Source organism: Protomyctophum parallelum, assembly GCF_964188405.1.
Source record: "Protomyctophum parallelum genome assembly, chromosome: 17".
NCBI lineage: Eukaryota > Metazoa > Chordata > Actinopteri > Myctophiformes > Myctophidae > Protomyctophum > Protomyctophum parallelum.
The window spans coordinates 39,832,075-39,852,154 of record NC_139719.1 but is presented as its reverse complement, the minus strand read 5'-3'; the positions used below and the strand labels follow the sequence as shown (position 1 = coordinate 39,852,154).

The following is a 20,080-nucleotide window of genomic DNA, read 5'->3' as shown; positions in this document are numbered from 1 at the left end:
TGTTATGTAATCTACCAAAAACCGTCCGAAACCCGCGCGACCGTGCACTATCGTGCACGCGCGCCGTCTCTATGTGATCCGCGGCAAATTTTTTGATATTTTGGGATGTTCCTGGCCGTTTTTAAGCTTAATTTCACTAAGTTATGAAAAAGCTAATGTTAGCTTAGCAATCCGGACAGCCAAGCTATCTGCTTGGGGTCAAACTAGCCTCGGTTGACAGGAAGTGATTTAGCCAGATTTGACACTTTAGCCAAAATCAGCATAATGGTACGTTCCCGCCATCTGGTGGCAATTCTGGGTATTACTTTGAAAGTGAAAGTAAAACGTGATGTATTTTATTTAGATCGCTGATCTTTGATTTGCATTAAAATGACGAATTAAGAAATGGGGCATTGGCCAGATTTGGCGACTTTTTGAATGGCAATCGAAAAATGTGAGATATGACCACAATGTCACGAAATGTCTCATTTTATAGCTCCAAGTCACTACTTTACAATGAAAAAATTATTATGATTATAGCTTGTTCCATCGTTTACTTTTTAGTAGACCTTGGTTTCAGTGATAAGTCAAACCAAGTGTACTAAAATGCTTATAAGTAAACGATGGAACATGCTAGGAACATAAAAAAAAAAACGGTGTAAACTAGAGACGTGCAGCTTTAAAATGAGATATTTCGTGACATTGTGGTCATATCGCACATTATTCTATTGTCATTCAAAAAGTCAGCCAAAGCTGGCCTAAGGCACAATAAGATGTTATTAAGGGTGGCCATAAGTGGGTTAATAACTCTCTCTCTCTCTCCTCATCAGATGGTGGTGCTGATGGATCCCATGGAGGATCCAGACGACATCCTGCGTGCCAACCGCTCCAGAGAGAAGACCTACATGTTCGACGTGTCCTTCGACTACAGCGCCACTCAGGTTAACATTATAAATGAAGGACATAACATTATATAAGGATATAACATTATAAATGAAGGACATACAACATAACAGTAAATTAAACATTATAAATGAAGGACATACAACATAACAGTAAATTAAACATTATAAATGAAGGACATACAACATAACAGTAAATTAATGCGCTTATAGACGGAATCATCGTTTATTTCCACAGTAGTTAATGAACGGCGGCATTGGAGCAGATCACAGTATTATTAATGCATTTTGGCCTGAGATCAGATTCTAAAAATGTCTTCTACATCCTGACAGTTTTCTGAAAAAGCTATATGTTTCTATGTCAGTGGTTCTTCGATTTTTCAAAAATAGCAGACCTACAAGCTCATAGGCGCGCCACTCGGTGGCGTGCTATGAGCTTGTAGATCTGCTATTTTTCAATAGCTAAAGCATACCACCGTTATCAGGTCACTTATGATAGTGTTACTCAGTGTTGATTTCGTCGACTAAAACTAAGACGAAGAATGTTCGTCGACTACCTTTTTTCACTGACGAAAACTAAATGGAAACCAAATGAAAACCATATACTTTCTATAACATTCTGATCTGGTCCTTATTCTAAATATAATTGTGACTAAATACTTTTTAGTCAATTTAATTTACATTTCCTGAAAAGTGACACCTGGCAGTGACAATATATTTCGTGTGTGTGTGTGTGTGTGTGTGTGTGTGTGTGTGTGTGTGTGTGTGTGTGTGTGTGTGTGTGTGTGGTGTGTGTGTGTGTGTGTGTGTGTGTGTGTGTGTGTGTGTGTGTGTGTGTGTGTGTGTGTGCGTGCGTGCGCTCTCCTCTCCTCTTGCACTAGGATGATGTTTACCGTGGCACAACCAAAGGCCTGATCGAAGGCGTCATTTCAGGCTACAACGCAACAGTCTTCGCCTACGGACCCACAGGTGGGTGTATGCGTGCCTCCATGCGTGCGTTCCTCCGTGCTGTGCGTGCGTTGCCTCCGTGCGTGCGTGCCTCCGTGCGTGCCTCCGTGCGTGCGTGCGTGCCTCCGTGCGTGCGTGCCTCCGTGCGTGCCTCCGTGCGTGCGTGCCTCTGTGCGTGCGTGCGTGCGTTTCATCTCAAGGAGTCGAAGGACCCCAAAAATGATGTAATCGGCCGTGGACGGACCCCCCCCCCCCATGAAGAAGCAAAGATATATAGTTAAAATCATTCGTTCGGAAAGAAGATGCATTCAAGATTTGCGCAACATTTCAAGATTTTAAAAAAATAGCAGATAAAACACGCAATATATGAGCTTGTAGATCTGCTATTTTTTCAATAGCTATAAAGTACCAAGGACACCAATAAGGCCACCTGCACCACGACTAACCAGACTAACCAAATTGATATTTAAACGTCTGTGTGTCAGAGAGGTGTGTAATAGTGTCCGTTACGTCTGTACACTTGTCTGCTTCTTTTCTCTGTTTTCTATATCCTCTGTCTGTCTTGCTGACAGAGCCGTCCACCTCTCTTAATCTGCTCTTGTGGGAATTAAACAGGGATTTAGATGGGGTTTCTGCGTGCGTGCATGGCCGTGTGTGTGTGTGTGTGTGTGTGTGTGTGTGTGTGCATGGCGTGTGTGTGCATGGCTGTGTATGTGTGCATGCGTGTCCGTGTGGTGTGTGTGTGTGTGTGTGTGTGTGTGTGTGCGTGCGTGTCCGGTGTGTGTGTGTGTGTGTGTGTCTGTAATCCCCTCCCAGGACGAGACCATGTAAGCATGTGTTACATGGTGTTAGCAGGTGGTGGTGTTTGGGGTTCATGTGAGGTAGAGTGAATTAGCTAGTAGGTATTCAGAAGGTGACGGTAGAAGGCTGTCAGCTTAACTAGCCCATTCTGACCTGAGATCAGATTCATACGAGGTTTCCGCCGGACACACACTGGTCTGATGAACCCATTCTGACCTGAGATCAGATTCTAAAAAATGTCAGTCGTTCTTCAATTTAAAAAAAATAGCAGACCTACAAGCCTCGTATCGCGCCACTCGGTGGCGCGATATGAGCTTGTAGATCTGCTATTTTTCAATAGCTAAAGCATACATGATGCCGACACCAAAATGGGTGCCCGGTCAGAATAGGTTAACTAGTAGGTATACAGAAGGTGACAGTAGAAGGCTCTGAGCTTAACTAGTAGACATGTATAGGTTCTCAGAAGGTGACAGTAGAAGGCTCTGAGCTTAAATAGTAGACATGTATAGGTTTTCAGAAGGTGACAGTAGAAGGCTCTGAGCTTAACTAGTAGACATGTATAGGTTTTCAGAAGGTGACAGTAGAAGGCTCTGAGCTTAACTAGTAGACATGTGTAGGATTTCAGAAGGTGACAGTAGAAGGCTCTGAGCTTAACTAGTAGACATGTGTAGGTTTTCAGAAGGTGACAGTAGAAGGCTCTGAGCTTAACTAGTAGACATGTATAGGCTTTCAGAAGGTTGACAGTAGAAGGCTCTGAGCTTAACTAGTAGACATGTATAGGTTCTCAGAAGGTGACAGTAGAAGGCTCTGAGCTTAACTAGTAGACATGTATAGGTTTTCAGAAGGTGACAGTAGAAGGCTCTGAGCTTAACTAGTAGACATGTGTAGGTTTTCAGAAGGTGACAGTAGAAGGCTCTGAGCTTAACTAGTAGACATGTATAGGTTTTCAGAAGGTGACAGTAGAAGGCTCTGAGCTTAACTAGTAGACATGTATAGGTTTTCAGAAGGTGACAGTTAGAAGGCTCTGAGTTTAACTAGTAGACATGTATAGGTTTTCAGAAGGTGACAGTAGAAGGCTCTCAGCCATACTGATAAATATCACACTGCTGCGCGGGGGAAACATTTCTGGTCACCGGCAGATTCGTGTCTGGCCACTGCGAGGCTACAAGGCTCTGTTTAATCAATTAATGATCTGCTGCAGGCCAAAGTCTTCTAAGTCCCGACAGTTTTCTGGAAAAAAACGTATCGGTGGTGGGCTCAGATGTTTTCATGTCAAGTACGCACAGAAGCAAATATGTGAGTTAAAATGCTCGCTGTGAAATAAAAAGAAGCAAAATGTCCGCTGTGAAGCGCTAAAGTGGCACTGATGCGTTCGCAGGTCTTACATGTAGGTTTTCAGAGGGTGACAGTACAAGGCTCTGGGCATTCAGAGGGTGACAGTGCAAGGCTCTGAGCTTTAATTTGAATCCTGAAAAGTAACGCTTTTGGACATATTATGAGCTTAGCAGTTTGTCTGTGTCACCTCATTATACTGTAGCTTTTAACCACATTATTTTTTTTAATTTAGATGTAGCAGATCTACAAGCTTGTTGATCTGCTATTTTCTTCTTCTTCTTTTTTAATCGTGAAAATGTGGCGCAAATCTTTGAAAATATATTCTTTCAGGGCAAACGTTTTAAACTCAAATCTTTGCTTCTGTGGAGGTCCCTGGAACAACATGTTTTCAGAAGGGGGTCGGCGGCCTAATACAGATCAATTCTGTGGTTCCTGGACGTGAAAAGGTTTGAGCACGGTCTGTGGCGACTGTGTGCTCAAGAGGTAGAGCAGTCGTCCATGATCCATGGGTCGGCGGTTCGAATCCCGGCTCCTCCTCCTGTCTACATGTCGAAGTGTCCTTGGGCAAAGACACTGAACCCCAAATTGCTCCCGATGTGCTGGTTGGTGCCTTGCATGGCTTCCGCCGCCATCGGTGTATGAATGGGTGAAGCGCCTTGGATGAAGGTGCTATATAAATTTACCATTTACCATTTAGCACCGCCAGTGCAGAAACTGCACTGTAAGTTTTTCAGGATTTGGGAGACTTTTTTTTTTTGTAGAATAAGACCAGGTCTTTAATAGGTTCGTGTCTCTCGTGTGTGTGTGTGTGTGTGTGTGTGTGTGTGTGTGTGTGTGTGTGTGTGTGTGTGTGTGTGTGTGTGTGTGTGTGTGTGTGTGTGTGTGTGTGTGTGTGTGTGTGTGTGGTGTGTGTGTGTGTGTGTGTGTGTGTGTGTGTGTGTGTGTGTGTGTGTGTGTAGGCTGTGGGAAGACGTACACCATGCTGGGGACCGACAAGGAGCCGGGCATCTACGAGCGGACGCTCAACGGACCTGTTCCGCTGCATCGAGGAGACCAGCGACGACATGCTGTACAGCGTGTCCATGTCCTACCTGGAGGTGAGGGGACGCTACGGTCCAGTATTTATCCATGTCTTACCCATGGAGGGTGAGGGGACGCACGGTCCAGTATTTATCCATGTTTTACCTGGAGGTGAGGGGACGCACGGTCCAGTATTTATCATGTCTTACCCATGGAGGTGAGGGGATGCACGGTCCAGTATTTATCCATGTTTTACCTGGAGGTGAGGGGACGCACGGTCCAGTATTTATCCATGTTTTACCTGAGGTGAGGGGACGCACGGCCAGTATTTATCCATGTTTTACCTGGAGGTGAGGGGGACGCACGGGTCCAGTATTTATCCATGTTTTACCCATGGAGGTGAGGGGACGCACGGTCCAGTATTTATCCATGTTTTACCTGGAGGTGAGGGGACGCACGGTCCAGTATTTATCCATGTTTTACCCATGGAGGTGAGGGGACGCACGGTCCAGTATTTATCCATGTTTTACCTGGAGGTGAGGGGATGCACGGTCCAGTATTTATCCATGTCTTACCTGGAGGTGAGGGGATGCACGGTCCAGTATTTATCCATGTCTTACCTGGAGGTGAGGGATGCACGGTCCAGTATTTATCCATGTCTTACCTGGAGGTGAGGGGACGCACGGTCCAGACTAGTATTTATCCATGTCTTACCTGGAGGTGAAGGGACGCACGGTCCAGTATTTATCCATGTTTTACCTGGAGGTGAGGGGGGACGCACGGTGCCCTGCACGTCACCTCAGCTCAATTCAGACATCCACTATTTATTAATTTGATCAATTCACGCAACAGGCCAACAGCACGCGCACCAATTAAGGCCCGCCCTGCTTGATCCTGTGATTGGAGGAAGCCCCCCTCTATCCGGATTGGATGAAGGCTTTCTCCCAGGTTCAGGGCTGACACTCTGACCACAACAAGGCCACTGCTGTCTGGACAGGGATCTGCTGCTTTTGCCCCCATGCAAATATAACTGTGCAGAGTCTGTAGCAACCTACCATAACATTCACACCCTTTTTTTAACTCTCTCCACTGTTCTGCTGTGTTAATTTACGATGGTTTATCGTCCATCTACTGTATCTCTCTCTATCCGACCACTGATCTATGGTTTGAGAGCTTTATCTGAAGTCATAAAACTGCACCCACGGCTCACAAGGATGGTGCTCATGAACAGTGGTGGAAAGTATAATATAATAATAATAATGTAATTTTGACAGATTTTGGAAAACACTTGTATAATGGTATATTAATGATTTTGACAGCTTTTTGGAACTGTTTAAGTGCCAGGGACGTCATCCCGTATCTAATCAACTATGCACTGTTGCCATGCCCGTAAAGACCGTACAATTTTTTTTTTTTTTCACATTTCTTTTAAAACGCCCCTCTCTTTTTTATAATGGGAGGGAATTGGCACTCAGACCCTAAACTGGTGACCACCAGGTGGCGCTGAGGAGTTTAAGACCAACAAACAACATTATTTACTTTTTGTTTTTGATGCCAATCTGTAGTACATTTACTGCAGTATAACATTATACTTAGAGAGAGGTACACTGTGGTATTGGTACTTTTACTTAAGTACTTCTTCCACAGCCCTGCTGTATGAGAAGCGTGTCCGTTGTTGGGCAGCGTTACAGTATACAGTATAATACAGCATGAGATGAGATAGTGGAGAGCAGATAAGACACTGTGTACAACATGTGTGCCATTGTGTCTGTGTGTGTGCGACTGTGTGTGTGTGCGCGCGCGTGCATGCGCACTCACATGTGCACGTGCATGCATGCGTGACGTGTGTGTTGGCTGCCTGTGTGGACTCGTCTAATGTTTACAATGTTTGCCCAGGTATTGGGGCAAGCAGCTATAGGGCACAGTCAGGCGAGAGAGTGTACATCATGAGAGAGTACAAATGGAACCAATTGGACCCTGTACATTTGGAGCGGAGGTTGAAACTAGCGCTCGCTCCTCTGGTCTTCTAGACCACCTGGTCCCCCAGGTACCCCTGGTGGTCCGTGGACCTCAGCTTGAGCACCATGTGATCTGTAGTGTCGGTTCGAACCCACCCTGGGCAAGACCTACGCTGACAAGACTATCATCGGAAGATTTTAGCAGAAGTATTGCCCAAGGAAATGACGTTGATGCTTTACAAATCAGTTTACATTCTCTGCAAGTGTTGTGATTGGTCGGGAAAATATCGTATCGGACTAGTGGACAAGAGATCATTTTACACTTGGTTGCATGCTGAAAATAGCAGATCTACAAGCTCACAACGCATCACTGACGAAAACTAAGCTATGATGACTAAAACTATAAGCTGACAATTTGGTCAACAAATACAAACTGGACAAAAATGTTAGGAAGGGACTAGTTGACAAGATCCAGTAGTTTTTGGTTTAGACTAGTCATTGGTTAGACCAGTCATTAGTCCTACAACTACAACCTATCTCAAACCCTCACCCTAAACCTAACCTCCCACGGGGCAGCACACCTAAACCTAACCTTAACCCATGTCTAACCAATGACTAGTCTAAACTAAGTATGCACCCCCCAGTAAAAGCACATGTCATTTTACACTTGGTTGCATGCTGAGGATAGTCGATCTACAAGCTCACAACGCGTCGCAACGCAGCGTCAAGTCAGCCATTCCGACGGCATCAAGGCCCGCCGACAGAAAGTGAGACACAGAGACGAGAAAGACAGACAGACAGTGAGTGAGACACAGAGACGAGAAAGACAGACAGAAAGTGAGTGAGACACAGAGACGAGAAAGACAGACAGAAAGTGAGTGAGACACAGAGACGAGAAAGACAGACAGAAAGTGAGTGAGACACAGAGACGAGAAAGACAGACAGAAAGTGAGTGAGACACAGAGACGAGAAAGACAGACAGAAAGTGAGTGAGACACAGAGACGAGAAAGACAGACAGAAAGTGAGTGAGACACAGAGACGAGAAAGACAGACAGACAGTGAGTGAGACACAGAGACGAGAAAGACAGACAGAAAGTGAGTGAGACACAGAGACGAGAAAGACAGACAGAAAGTGAGTGAGACACAGAGACGAGAAAGACAGACAGAAAGTGAGTGAGACACAGAGACGAGAAAGACAGACAGAAAGTGAGTGAGACACAGAGAGCTCTGACTGAACATATGAGGCACATTCTGTTCTGACGACAAACACAAAGAGGTCAACGTGGTTACGGTCGGCCGAGCACACGATGGACAGGAGCAGGAGGGACACGAGGACGTGACTCATATCTCCGTTCAGAGACAAAGACAAGCAGTGGCGTGCACAGATAGACACTAGGGGGTGCTAGAGCACCCCCTGCCCTTTTGGCAATTTTGCTCTTAAAAAAAAAAAAAAAAAATTGTAGTGTGGACCATGGTGACATTGATCAAATCTTGATAAAAAAAACGCTTCTACTATATTATTTAGGCCCCCACAATCTAAAGCTATGTTTCTATGTCAGTGGTTCTTCGATTAAAGAAAAATAGCAGACCTACAAGCTCGGCGCGCTATGAGCTTGTAGATCTGCTATTTTTCAATAGCTAAAGCACCAAAATGGGTTCCCGCCCCAAAATGCGCTGCACAAGGTGCCCTTTTTTCACTTGAGCACCTGCCCCTCTAAATGTCTTCGCACGCCACTGAAGACAAGCCTGCAGAGAGAGAGAGAGAAGGAGGAGGAGGCCTCCGTGTATAGCGTGAAAATGCCATCAACGTTTTGTGAGGAAAAAACGACCACAATTATTTCTTTTTTTCAGAAAATCCTCATTGTTTCTATATCGGTGGTTCTCAATATTTCATGTCAAGGACCCCAAACATGATCTTTATTTCAACACCGACCCCCCCCCCCCCCCCCAGAAGCAAAGATTTGAGTTAAAAACTGAAACTGATTTTTTCTAAAATAGCAGACCTACAAGCTTTGGACACATCAGGGCAAGTGGCTATGGCCGAATTTAGCCCAAGGAGTGTTTTTCTGTGTGAAACTAACGTTTGGCATCATGAAAACCCCCTAGTTTGACACGTCACATGCTACCGAATTTTGCCTTACCGTTATATTGGTTGTTAATGGTATAAACTTTCAGCAGCTGTCACAAGGTTTCCCAAGGGAGTTGGGTTGGAACAAATGTATATGTTATAAGTAGACACCTTTATGAATCTGTGACGAAAGTTAATGGTAAGCATCTTTTTTTTTGCAGATTTGCCACACATTTTGCTAATTTCCTCTAACTAATGACGTGTAGAATGCCCAGTGCCCACTGTGTGTAGGGTCTGTGGCTTGTGGTGCCACTGAAGCTGGTATAATGTTAAAGTCTCTGAGCTCTCTGTGCGTGCGTGCGTGTGTGGTTGTGTGTGGTTACCAGGGAGTGCCCCCCCCCAGGTTAAATAAGACTTTATGGCCTAGTAACAATGCAAACATCTGCTTCCCTTTTCTCCGTTCAATTGCACCCACTTTCACGTGCGCAATCTCCACAGACCACAGCTAGCGCACGTATGCACACACGAATGGCACGGCGCGCAGACAATGCAAAGATACGATACACAATAACGTGTTGACTTTACTTGTGTGTGCGCGCGCCACACACACACACAACATTGCACATCGTGAAAAGGTCAATGCGTGTGTGTGTGTGTGTGTGTGTGTGTGTGTGTGTGTGTGTGTGTGTGTGTGTGTGTGTGTGTGTGTGTGTGTGTGTGTGTGTGTGTGTGTGTGTGTGTGTGTGTGTGTGTGTGTGTGTGTGTGTGTTAGAGAAACAGACTTTGTGAGACAATTTCCTGGTGCTTACAAGAGAAACAGTTGTTTTACTGTTAAACAAATATTGTTTTATAGTCAGGCTTTGCAATTGGGACAAGATTCTGGTTAGAGTTTCTAGGTTCCTCCACGCCACCAGATGGCTCCACTCAGCCAGTGCCAGCTTTAAACACATGGAAATGAGACTCGGTGAACCGGAAGTGATAACCTTCCATTGCATGTAGCTTCACTCCGGGCCGTGTTCTGCCCATTATGTAAATAATAGGTTATTAATCGCGAGGTCGGATTACAGTTTTATTTACCCATTTAGGCCTGACGTCAAATTCAATAAAAAGTCCTCTGAAAGAATATAATTTATATTCAAAGATTTGTGCCACATTTTGCGTGTGCATGTGCGCGCGTGTGTGTGTGTCCATAACGTCCGTGCGTGTGTGTCGAGATTTGGTGACATATTCGATGACAACATCTGACCTTTTCGGTGGCTATAGTGATGGATGCTATAAAACAAAAACAGCTAACGGACGGTAAATAAAATGTGTTTGTAAATGTCAGACACACAGTTTGAGTACACCCTGTAAATGAACCCTGCTGTACGGAGACCTGACTGCCTTAACCCATTCTGACCGGGCACCCATTTTGGTGTCGGCATCATGTCATGCTTTAGCTATTGAAAAATAGCAGATCTACAAGCCCATATCGCGCCACCGAGTGGCGCGATACGAGCTTGTAGGTCTGCTATTTTTTTTTAAATCGAAGAACGACTGACATGGGTCAATCAGACCAATGTGTGTCCAGTGGAAACCTCGTATGAATCTGATCTCAGGTCAGAATGGGTTGAGAGGGAAAACACTGGGGTGGAAATAGTAACTAAGTACATTTACTCCACTGCTGTACGTTAGTATACAAGCACACAAGGCAGAGTGCTTGTAGATCGACTATTTTCACTATGGAGAAGAACGAAATGTCTGTGTGTCCCCCACACCTCTCATTCTCTCTCCGTGTGTCCCCCCATGCCTCTCATTCTCTCTCCGTGTGTCCCCCCATGCCTCTCATTCTCTCTCCCTGTGTCCCCCCATGCCTCTCATTCTCTCTCCGTGTGTCCCCCCATGCCTCTCATTCTCTCTCCGTGTGTCCCCCCCATGCCTCTCATTCTCTCTCCGTGTGTCCCCCCATGCCTCTCATTCTCTCTCTGTGTGTGTCCCCCATGCCTCTCATTCTCTCTCCCTGTGTCCCCCCATGCCTCTCATTCTCTCTCCGTGTGTCCCCCCATGCCTCTCATTCTCTCTCCGTGTGTCCCCCCCATGCCTCTCATTCTCTCTCCCTGTGTCCCCCCATGCCTCTCATTCTCTCTCCGTGTGTCCCCCCCCATGCCTCTCATTCTCTCTCCCTGTGTCCCCCCATGCCTCTCATTCTCTCTCCGTGTGTGTCCCCATGCCTCTCATTATCTCTCCGTGTGTCCCCCCTATGCCTCTCATTCTCTCTCCGTGTGTCCCCCCATGCCTCTCATTCTCTCTCCGTGTGTCCCCCCATGCCTCTCATTCTCTCTCCGTGTGTGTCCCCATGCCTCTCATTCTCTCTCCGTGTGTCCCCCCATGCCTCTCATTCTCTCTCCGTGTGTCCCCCCCATGCCTCTCATTCTCTCTCCGTGTGTCCCCATGCCTCTCATTCTCTCTCCGTGTGTCCCCCCATGCCTCTCATTCTCTCTCCGTGTGTCCCCCCATGCCTCTCATTCTCTCTCCGTGTGTCCCCCCCACACCTCTCATTCTCTCTCCGTGTGTCCCCCCCACACCTCTCATTCTCTCTCCGTGTGTCCCCCCATGCCTCTCATTCTCTCTCCGTGTGTGTCCCCATGCCTCTCATTCTCTCTCTGTGTGTGTGTCCCATGCCTCTCATTCTCTCTCCGTGTGTGTCCCCATACCTCTCATTCTCTTTCCCTGTGTCCCCCCATACCTCTCATTCTCTCTCTGTGTGTCCCCCCCATGCCTCTCATTCTCTCTCCGTGTGTCCCCCCCATGCCTCTCATTCTCTCTCTGTGTCCCCCCCCCATGCCTCTCATTCTCTCTCCGTGTCCCCCCCCATGCCTCTCATTCTCTCTCTGTGTGTGTCCCCCATGCCTCTCATTCTCTCTCTGTGTGTGTCCCCCATGCCTCTCATTCTCTCTCTGTGTGTCCCCCCATGCCTCTCATTCTCTCTCTGTGTGTGTCCCCCATGCCTCTCATTCTCTCTCTGTGTGTCCCCCCATGCCTCTCATTCTCTCTCCGTGTGTCCCCCCCATGCCTCTCATTCTCTCTCCGTGTGTCCCCCCATGCCTCTTATTCTCTCTCCGTGTGTCCCCCCACACCTCTCATTCTCTCTCTGTGTGTCCCCCCACACCTCTCATTCTCTCTCTGTGTCTCCCCCCACACCTCTCATTCTCTCTCCGTGTGTCCCCCCATGCCTCTCATTCTCTCTCCGTGTGTCCCCCCCATGCCTCTCATTCTCTCTCTGTGTGTCCCCCCCAATGCCTCTCATTCTCTCTCCGTGTGTCCCCCCCATGCCTCTCATTCTCTCTCCGTGTGTCCCCCCATGCCTCTCATTATCTCTCCGTGTGTCCCCCCTATGCCTCTCATTCTCTCTCCGTGTGTCCCCCCATGCCTCTCATTCTCTCTCCGTGTGTCCCCCCATGCCTCTCATTCTCTCTCCGTGTGTCCCCCCCATGCCTCTCATTCTCTCTCCTTGTGTCCCCCCATGCCTCTCATTCTCTCTCCTTGTGTCCCCCCCATGCCTCTCATTCTCTCTCCGTGTGTCCCCCCCATGCCTCTCATTCTCTCTCCGTGTGTCCCCCCATGCCTCTCATTCTCTCTCCGTGTGTCCCCCCATGCCTCTCATTCTCTCTCCCTGTGTCCCCCCATGCCTCTCATTCTCTCTCCGTGTGTCCCCCCCATGCCTCTCATTCTCTCTCCCTGTGTCCCCCCATACCTCTCATTCTCTCTCCGTGTGTCCCCCCACACCTCTCATTCTCTCTCTGTGTGTCCCCCCATGCCTCTCATTCTCTCTCCGTGTGTCCCCCCATGCCTCTCATTCTCTCTCCGTGTGTCCCCCCCCATGCCTCTTATTCTCTCTCCGTGTGTCCCCCCCCACACCTCTCATTCTCTCTCCGTGTGTCCCCCCATGCCTCTCATTCTCTCTCCGTGTGTCCCCCCCACACCTCTCATTCTCTCTCCGTGTGTCCCCCCATGCCTCTCATTCTCTCTCCGTGTGTCCCCCCATGCCTCTCATTCTCTCTCCGTGTGTCCCCCCCCATGCCTCTCATTCTCTCTCCGTGTGTCCCCATGCCTCTCATTCTCTCTCCGTGTGTCCCCCCCATGCCTCATTCTCTCTCCGTGTGTCCCCCCATGCCTCTCATTCTCTCTCCGTGTGTCCCCCCATGCCTCTCATTCTCTCTCCGTGTGTGTCCCCATGCCTCTCATTCTCTCTCTGTGTGTCCCCCCCATGCCTCTCATTCTCTCTCCGTGTGTGTCCCCATACCTCTCATTCTCTCTCCCTGTGTCCCCCCATACCTCTCATTCTCTCTCCCTGTGTCCCCCCATACCTCTCATTCTCTCTCCGTGTGTCCCCCCCATGCCTCTCATTCTCTCTCTGTGTGTCCCCCCATGCCTCTCATTCTCTCTCCGTGTGTCCCCCCCATGCCTCTCATTCTCTCTCTGTGTGTCCCCCCATGCCTCTCATTCTCTCTCCGTGTGTCCCCCCCATGCCTCTCATTCTCTCTCCCTGTGTCCCCCCATGCCTCTCATTCTCTCTCCGTGTGTCCCCCCATGCCTCTCATTCTCTCTCCGTGTGTGTCCCCCATGCCTCTCATTCTCTCTCCGTGTGTCCCCCCATGCCTCTCATTCTCTCTCCGTGTGTGTCCCCCATGCCTCTCATTCTCTCTCTGTGTGTCCCCCCCATGCCTCTCATTCTCTCTCCGTGTGTCCCCCCATGCCTCTCATTCTCTCTCTGTGTGTCCCCCCATGCCTCTCATTCTCTCTCCGTGTGTCCCCCCATGCCTCTCTTTCTCTCTCCGTGTGTGTCCCCATGCCTCTCATTCTCTCTCCGTGTGTCCCCCCATGCCTCTCATTCTCTCTCCGTGTGTCCCCCCCCATGCCTGTCATCAGATCTACAACGAGATGATCCGGGACTTGCTGAACCCGTCCTCCGGCTTCCTGGACCTCAGAGAGGACTCCAAGGGACTGATCCAGGTGGCCGGGATCACCGAGGTGTCCACCGTCAACGCCCGCGAGGTGAGACAATTTACAATTTAGGCATTTAGCAGATTGCTCTTGATCCAGAGCGACTTACATTTAACCCATTCTGAACGGGCACCCATTTTGGTGTTGACATCATATTATGCTTTAGCTATCGAAAAATAGCAGATCTACAAGCTCATAGCGCGCCACCGAGTGGCGCGCTATGAGCTTGTAGGTCTGCTATTTTTGTTGTTTATTAGACACCGTGGCGCTCTGCATGCTGTGTTTATTAGACACCATGGCGCTCTGCATGTTGTGTTTGTGGCGGCGGTGGCTCAGGGGTATAGAGTGGCCGGATGGTAACCGCAAGGTTCCCATCAGTTCGAACCCTGTGGGCTCCCCCAGAGTTAGTGTCTTGCATGGTTTCAGCCGCCATCGGTGTGTGAATGTGTGTGTGAATGGGTGTGTGTGAATGTGTGTGTGTGAATGGGTGTGTGTGAATGTGTGTGTGTGAATGTGTGTGTGTGAATGTGTGTGTGTGAATGGGTGAATGTAACGCACAATCTATATGTAAAGTGCCTTGGATAAAAGGCGCTATATTACAAATGCAACCATTTACCATGTGACCTCCAGATCATGGAGCTGCTGATGAAGGGCAACAAGCAGCGCACCCAGGAGCCCACGGCGGCCAACCAGACGTCGTCGCGGTCCCACGCCGTGCTGCAGGTGGCGGTCCGGCAGCAGAGCCGCTGCCCCGACCGCACCATCGAGGTCCGCTTCGCTCGCCTCTTCATGATCGACCTGGCCGGGTCCGAACGGGCCGCACAGGTCTGTCTGTCTGTGTGTGTGTGTGTGTGTGTGCATGCGTGCGTGCGAGCGTAGTAAAATGCCGTCGGGATCGGGAGTCGAACCTGCGGCACACTGCCAGACTGGATTACCAGCCAAGGTGCCTGGACCGCTGAGCCACGGCCCAGGACCTCTCCTTTGCTTCTTAAGCATGTTCTTGTAAAAAGAATGTAAACATAAATAATCCGGTAAAAGAAAGTGCTCAAGTCCCAAAAAGTTGGTTGGGGACTCAAAACATGCAACAAAGGAAAAACACTCTTCTGGTGAAATAAGGGGGGGGGGGGGGGGGGAGAAACATTATTGTGATAGCTATTTCATCATTGTAGTGAGGTTTTTTTTTTAAATCACACTTGTGTGAAGTGAGGGGCGCTCTTATCACATTCCTATGTCAGTGTTTCTCAAAGTATTTCATGTCCAGAACACAAACAATTCAAGAACCCCCCCCCCCCCCCCCCCCCCGCTCTGAAAGAATATATACCGGTATTCAAATTAATTTGCGTCACATTTACAAGCTCATAGCATAGAATCTCCTATTTTTCAATAGCTAAAGTATAACAGGGCAGGAACCCATTTTGGTGTTTTAACTAAGCATCATGTTATGCTTTAGCTATTGAAAAATAGCAGATCTACAAGCTCATATCGCGCCAACGAGTGGCGCGATACGAGCTTGTAGGTCTGCTATTTTTTGAAAAATCGAAGAACGACTGACATTTTTAGAATCTGATCTCAGGTCAGAATGGGTTAATCAGACCCAGTGTGTGTCCAGTGGAAACCTCGTATGAATCTGATCTCAGGTCAGAATGGGTTAATCAGACCAGTGTGTGTCCAGTGGAAACCTCGTATGAATCTGATCTCAGGTCAGAATGGGTTAATCAGACCAGTGTGTGTCCAGTGGAAACCTCGTATGAATCTGATCTCAGGTCAGAATGGGTTAATCAGACCAGTGTGTGTCCAGTGGAAACCTCGTATGAATCTGATCTCAGGTCAGAATGGGTTAAAACACCAAAAGGGGTTCCCCGTCCAGAATGTGTTTTAACGTTGTTGAGTAATGTTTCACCATGGAGTATGGAGGGGGGGGGGGTAAAAGTACTTTGCTGTCCGCTGCTCATTTTAACCATGGAGACATGGCTGAAAGGTTAACCAGCCACGCTCTTCCATTGATGCGTATATGGAGAGAGAGAGAGAGAGAGAGAGAGAATACGGCCTCCATTTTGAAGAGAGCGGAGCAGACAGGGGTTTGTTTTATTAACCCATTTTGGGCGGGAAACCCTTTTGGTGTTTTAACTAAGCATTATGTTATACTTTAGCTATTGAGAAATAGCAGATCTACATGCTCATAGCGCGAGCGGCGCGCTACGAGCATGTAGGTCTGCTATTTTTGAAAAAATTTAAAAGTTAAAATGTGGCGCAAATCATTGAATATATATTTCAGAGCGAGAAAAAAAATTAACGGAAATATTTGCTTCTGGGGGGTCCTTGGAACTACATATTTTGAGATGGGGGGTCCGTGGCCCAATAGAGATCATTCTGGGGGTCCTTGACATGAAAAAGGTTGAGCACCACTGACATAGAAACATATGTTTTTCAGGGGTTTTTTTTAGGATTTAGAAGCCTTTTTTTTAATCGACCTCAGTCCAAAATGGGTTAACACTCGAGGTCCGGCGGGGGACATTTCACTCCGTCACTCATGACGAGGAATGATGAATGATAGACGCCTTGGAGAGACGGCCGTTTCCCTTTAATTGAAAGACACTGCTGTTGTTGGCTGGAGGAGAGAGAGAGAGAGTGCAGAGAGCTACAGAGGAGTAAAGGCAGTGTGCAGTGCCATCTGCTGGACATGGAAGTGTCGTTTTCATGGTCTCTGAGATGTTTTGCTTAAAGGACAACTTTAGTTTTTTTTCAACCAAGGTTCATGTTTTAGGTTATTAGAGAAAGTAAAAGATGAGTGTTATTATTTTTTTCATTTGCTGCTTTCTTTCGTTTTAGGGATTTTAGCTGTTTTTGGGTCGGGGGCATTTGAGCATGGGGCTAAATATGTATTTTTGTTACAACATTTTATAGTGATTTATTTTTTTATCATTTACTATAGTCCTACTTGACCGCAAGAAATTACATCTGGCCACAAAAGATCACTGGGATCTACTGAATGTGAAGGAGGCCTACTTGGGGGAAGCCACACTGTGTGTCATATAGGCTTAATATGTCTTGGTTTGACACATTCAGTAGATCCCATTATGCAATAATGTAGAATGACACACAGAAATAAATGCAAATAAATCTATCTAGGTTTGTTTATTGTGAACCTTTTGTTGTGGTTTTGCATTTGTAGCCGGTATGCTATAACTGGAGCTTTTTTCTCTTGTCTTTTTCCTTTTTGGACCACATTTATTGGCCCTGGTTCGGTCTTCTCTGACTGACCACAGCTGTCATATTAAGGTCTCATCTCTTTGTTTCCCTGTGTGTGTGTGTGTGTGTGTGTGCGTGTGCGTGTGCGTGTGCGTCTGTGCGTGTGTGTGTGTGTGTGTGCATGCCAGACTCAGAACAGGGGTCAGAGGCTAAAGGAAGGGGCCCACATCAACCGCTCTCTCCTGGCGCTCGGCAACTGCATAAACGCTCTGAGCGACAAGAACAGCAACAAGTATGTCAACTACAGAGACAGCAAGCTGACACGCCTCCTCAAGGTAGGACCACTAACCACTAACCACTGACCACTAAACACTGACCACTAACCACGCCCTACAGTAGACGTCCATTAATTAAACCATTCTGGTAGTCTTGACAGCCGGGGTTGTGGAGTGGGAAATTTGGTATATAGTCTGTTTTATTGGCCTAAACATATTGTCTATATACGTGCATTCATGAATCCACTGAGCAATTGAGCACATTTTTTATAGTGTTTTTGTTAACGGTATGTGACCATACCGTTAACGTCCTATATCCCATTTAGGCCAAGAGCCTTCAGCCGCTCTGCCCCTCACCTCTGGAACTCCCTCCCCCCTGATATTACAAACATGGACTCTATCACCATTTTCCAAACTCACCTCAAAACCCACCTGTTTAGGCAGGCATATGGCTGACCTCTGCTGCAAGCTGTACCTTAGTTATGTTTTGCTTTTAACTATGTTTGTATAAACTGTTTTAACCTGTTGTACGGCAACCTTGAGTGCCCTGAAAGGCGCCTTATAAATAAAATGTATTATTATTAATATTAAATCATCCAATTGCCATCCAAGGCTTAAGAAGAAATGGCACCCTTTTCACATTGGCCTGTTATTGCGCCACCAGGGGGACACAACCTGCCCTGCCCTGGTGGAGACCTGTGCCCCAAGGGGCACTTTACTAGTTTGTTTTGTTTCAGTTGCTGTAGCCTATATGTAACGTTCTGTCTTCAGTTACTGTGTAGCCTGTATGTAACGTTCTGTCTTCAGTTACTGTAGCCTATATGTAACATTCTGTAGCCTATATGTAACATTCTGTAGCCTATATGTAACATTCTGTATCCTGTATGTAACGTTCTGTAGCCTATATGTAACATTCTGTAGCCTATATGTAACATTCTGTAGCCTATATGTAACATTCTGTATCCTGTATGTAACGTTCTGTAGCCTATATTATGTAACGTCCTGTCATTCTATTAGGACTCGCTGGGAGGGAACAGCCGCACGGTGATGATCGCCCACATAAGCCCCGCCTCCCTGGCGTTCGAGGAGTCCCGGAACACCCTGACGTACGCCGACCGTGCCAAAAGCATCCGCACGCGGGTGAGACAACACAACAGCATGCTAAAAGCATCCGCACACAACACAGCAGCATGCTAAAAGCATCCGCACACAACACAACAGCATGCTAAAAGCATCCGCACACAACACAACAGCATGCTAAAAGCATCCGCACACAACACAACAGCATGCTAAAAGCATCCGCACACAACACAGCAGCATGCTAAAAGCATCCGCACACAACACAACAGCATGCTAAAAGCATCCGCACACAACACAACAGCATGCTAAAAGCATCCGCACACAACACAACAGCATGCTAAAAGCATCCGCACACAACACAACAGCATGCTAAAAGCATCCGCGCACAACACAACAGCATGCTAAAAGCATCCGCACACAACACAACAGCATGCTAAAAGCATCCGCACACAACACAACAGCATGCTAAAAGCATCCGCACACAACACAACAGCATGCTAAAAGCATCCACACACAACACAACAGCATGCTTAAAGCATCCACACACAACACAACAGCATGCTAAAAGCATCCGCCCACAACACAACAGCATGCTAAAAGCATCCGCACACAAAACAACAGCATGCTAAAAGCATCCGCCCACAACACAACAGCATGCTAAAAGCATCCGCCCACAACACAACAGCATGCTAAAAGCATCCGCACACAACACAACACAACAGCATGCTAAAAGCATCCGCACACAACACAACACAACAGCATGCTAAAAGCATCCGCACACAAAACAACAGCATGCTAAAAGCATCCGCACACAAAACAACAGCATGCTAAAAGCATCCGCCCACAACACAACAGCATGCTAAAAGCATCCGCACACAACACAACACAACAGCATGCTAAAAGCATCCGCACACAACACAACACAACAGCATGCTAAAAGCATCCGCACACAACACAACAGCATGCTAAAAGCATCCGCACACAAAACAACAGCATGCTAAAAGCATCCGCCCACAACACAACAGCATGCTAAAAGCATCCGCACACAAAACAACAGCATGCTAAAAGCATCCGCACACAACACAACACAACAGCATGCTAAAAGCATCCGCACACAACACAACAGCATGCTAAAAGCATCCGCACACAAAACAACAGCATGCTAAAAGCATCCGCCCACAACACAACAGCATGCTAAAAGCATCCGCACACAACACAACACAACAGCATGCTAAAAGCATCCGCACACAACACAACACAACAGCATGCTAAAAGCATCCGCACACAACACAACAGCATGCTAAAAGCATCCGCACACAACACAACAGCATGCTAAAAGCATCCGCACACAACACAACAGCATGCTAAAAGCATCCGCACACAACACAACAGCATGCTAAAAGCCTCCGCACACAACACAACAGCATGCTAAAAGCATCCGCACACAACACAACAGCATGCTAAAAGCATCCGCACACAACACAACAGCATGCTAAAAGCATCCGCGCACAACACAACAGCATGCTAAAAGCATCCGCACA

General features: G+C 47.4%; 1 protein-coding gene across 1 annotated transcript in view; it reads left to right on the top strand.

Annotated features, from left to right (window-relative positions):
• The window catches only part of LOC310874973 (kinesin-like protein KIF19), a gene marked incomplete at both ends in the record, with an annotated part of 80,653 nt that overhangs the window by 36,790 nt on the left and 23,783 nt on the right, over positions 1-20,080 (top strand). Inside the window, 8 exon segments of the mRNA XM_083787952.1 lie at positions 810-920; positions 1,763-1,850; positions 4,925-4,992; positions 4,994-5,062; positions 13,921-14,046; positions 14,626-14,820; positions 17,373-17,519; positions 18,477-18,599. Coding sequence (XP_083644078.1) covers positions 810-920; positions 1,763-1,850; positions 4,925-4,992; positions 4,994-5,062; positions 13,921-14,046; positions 14,626-14,820; positions 17,373-17,519; positions 18,477-18,599 — 927 coding nt within the window.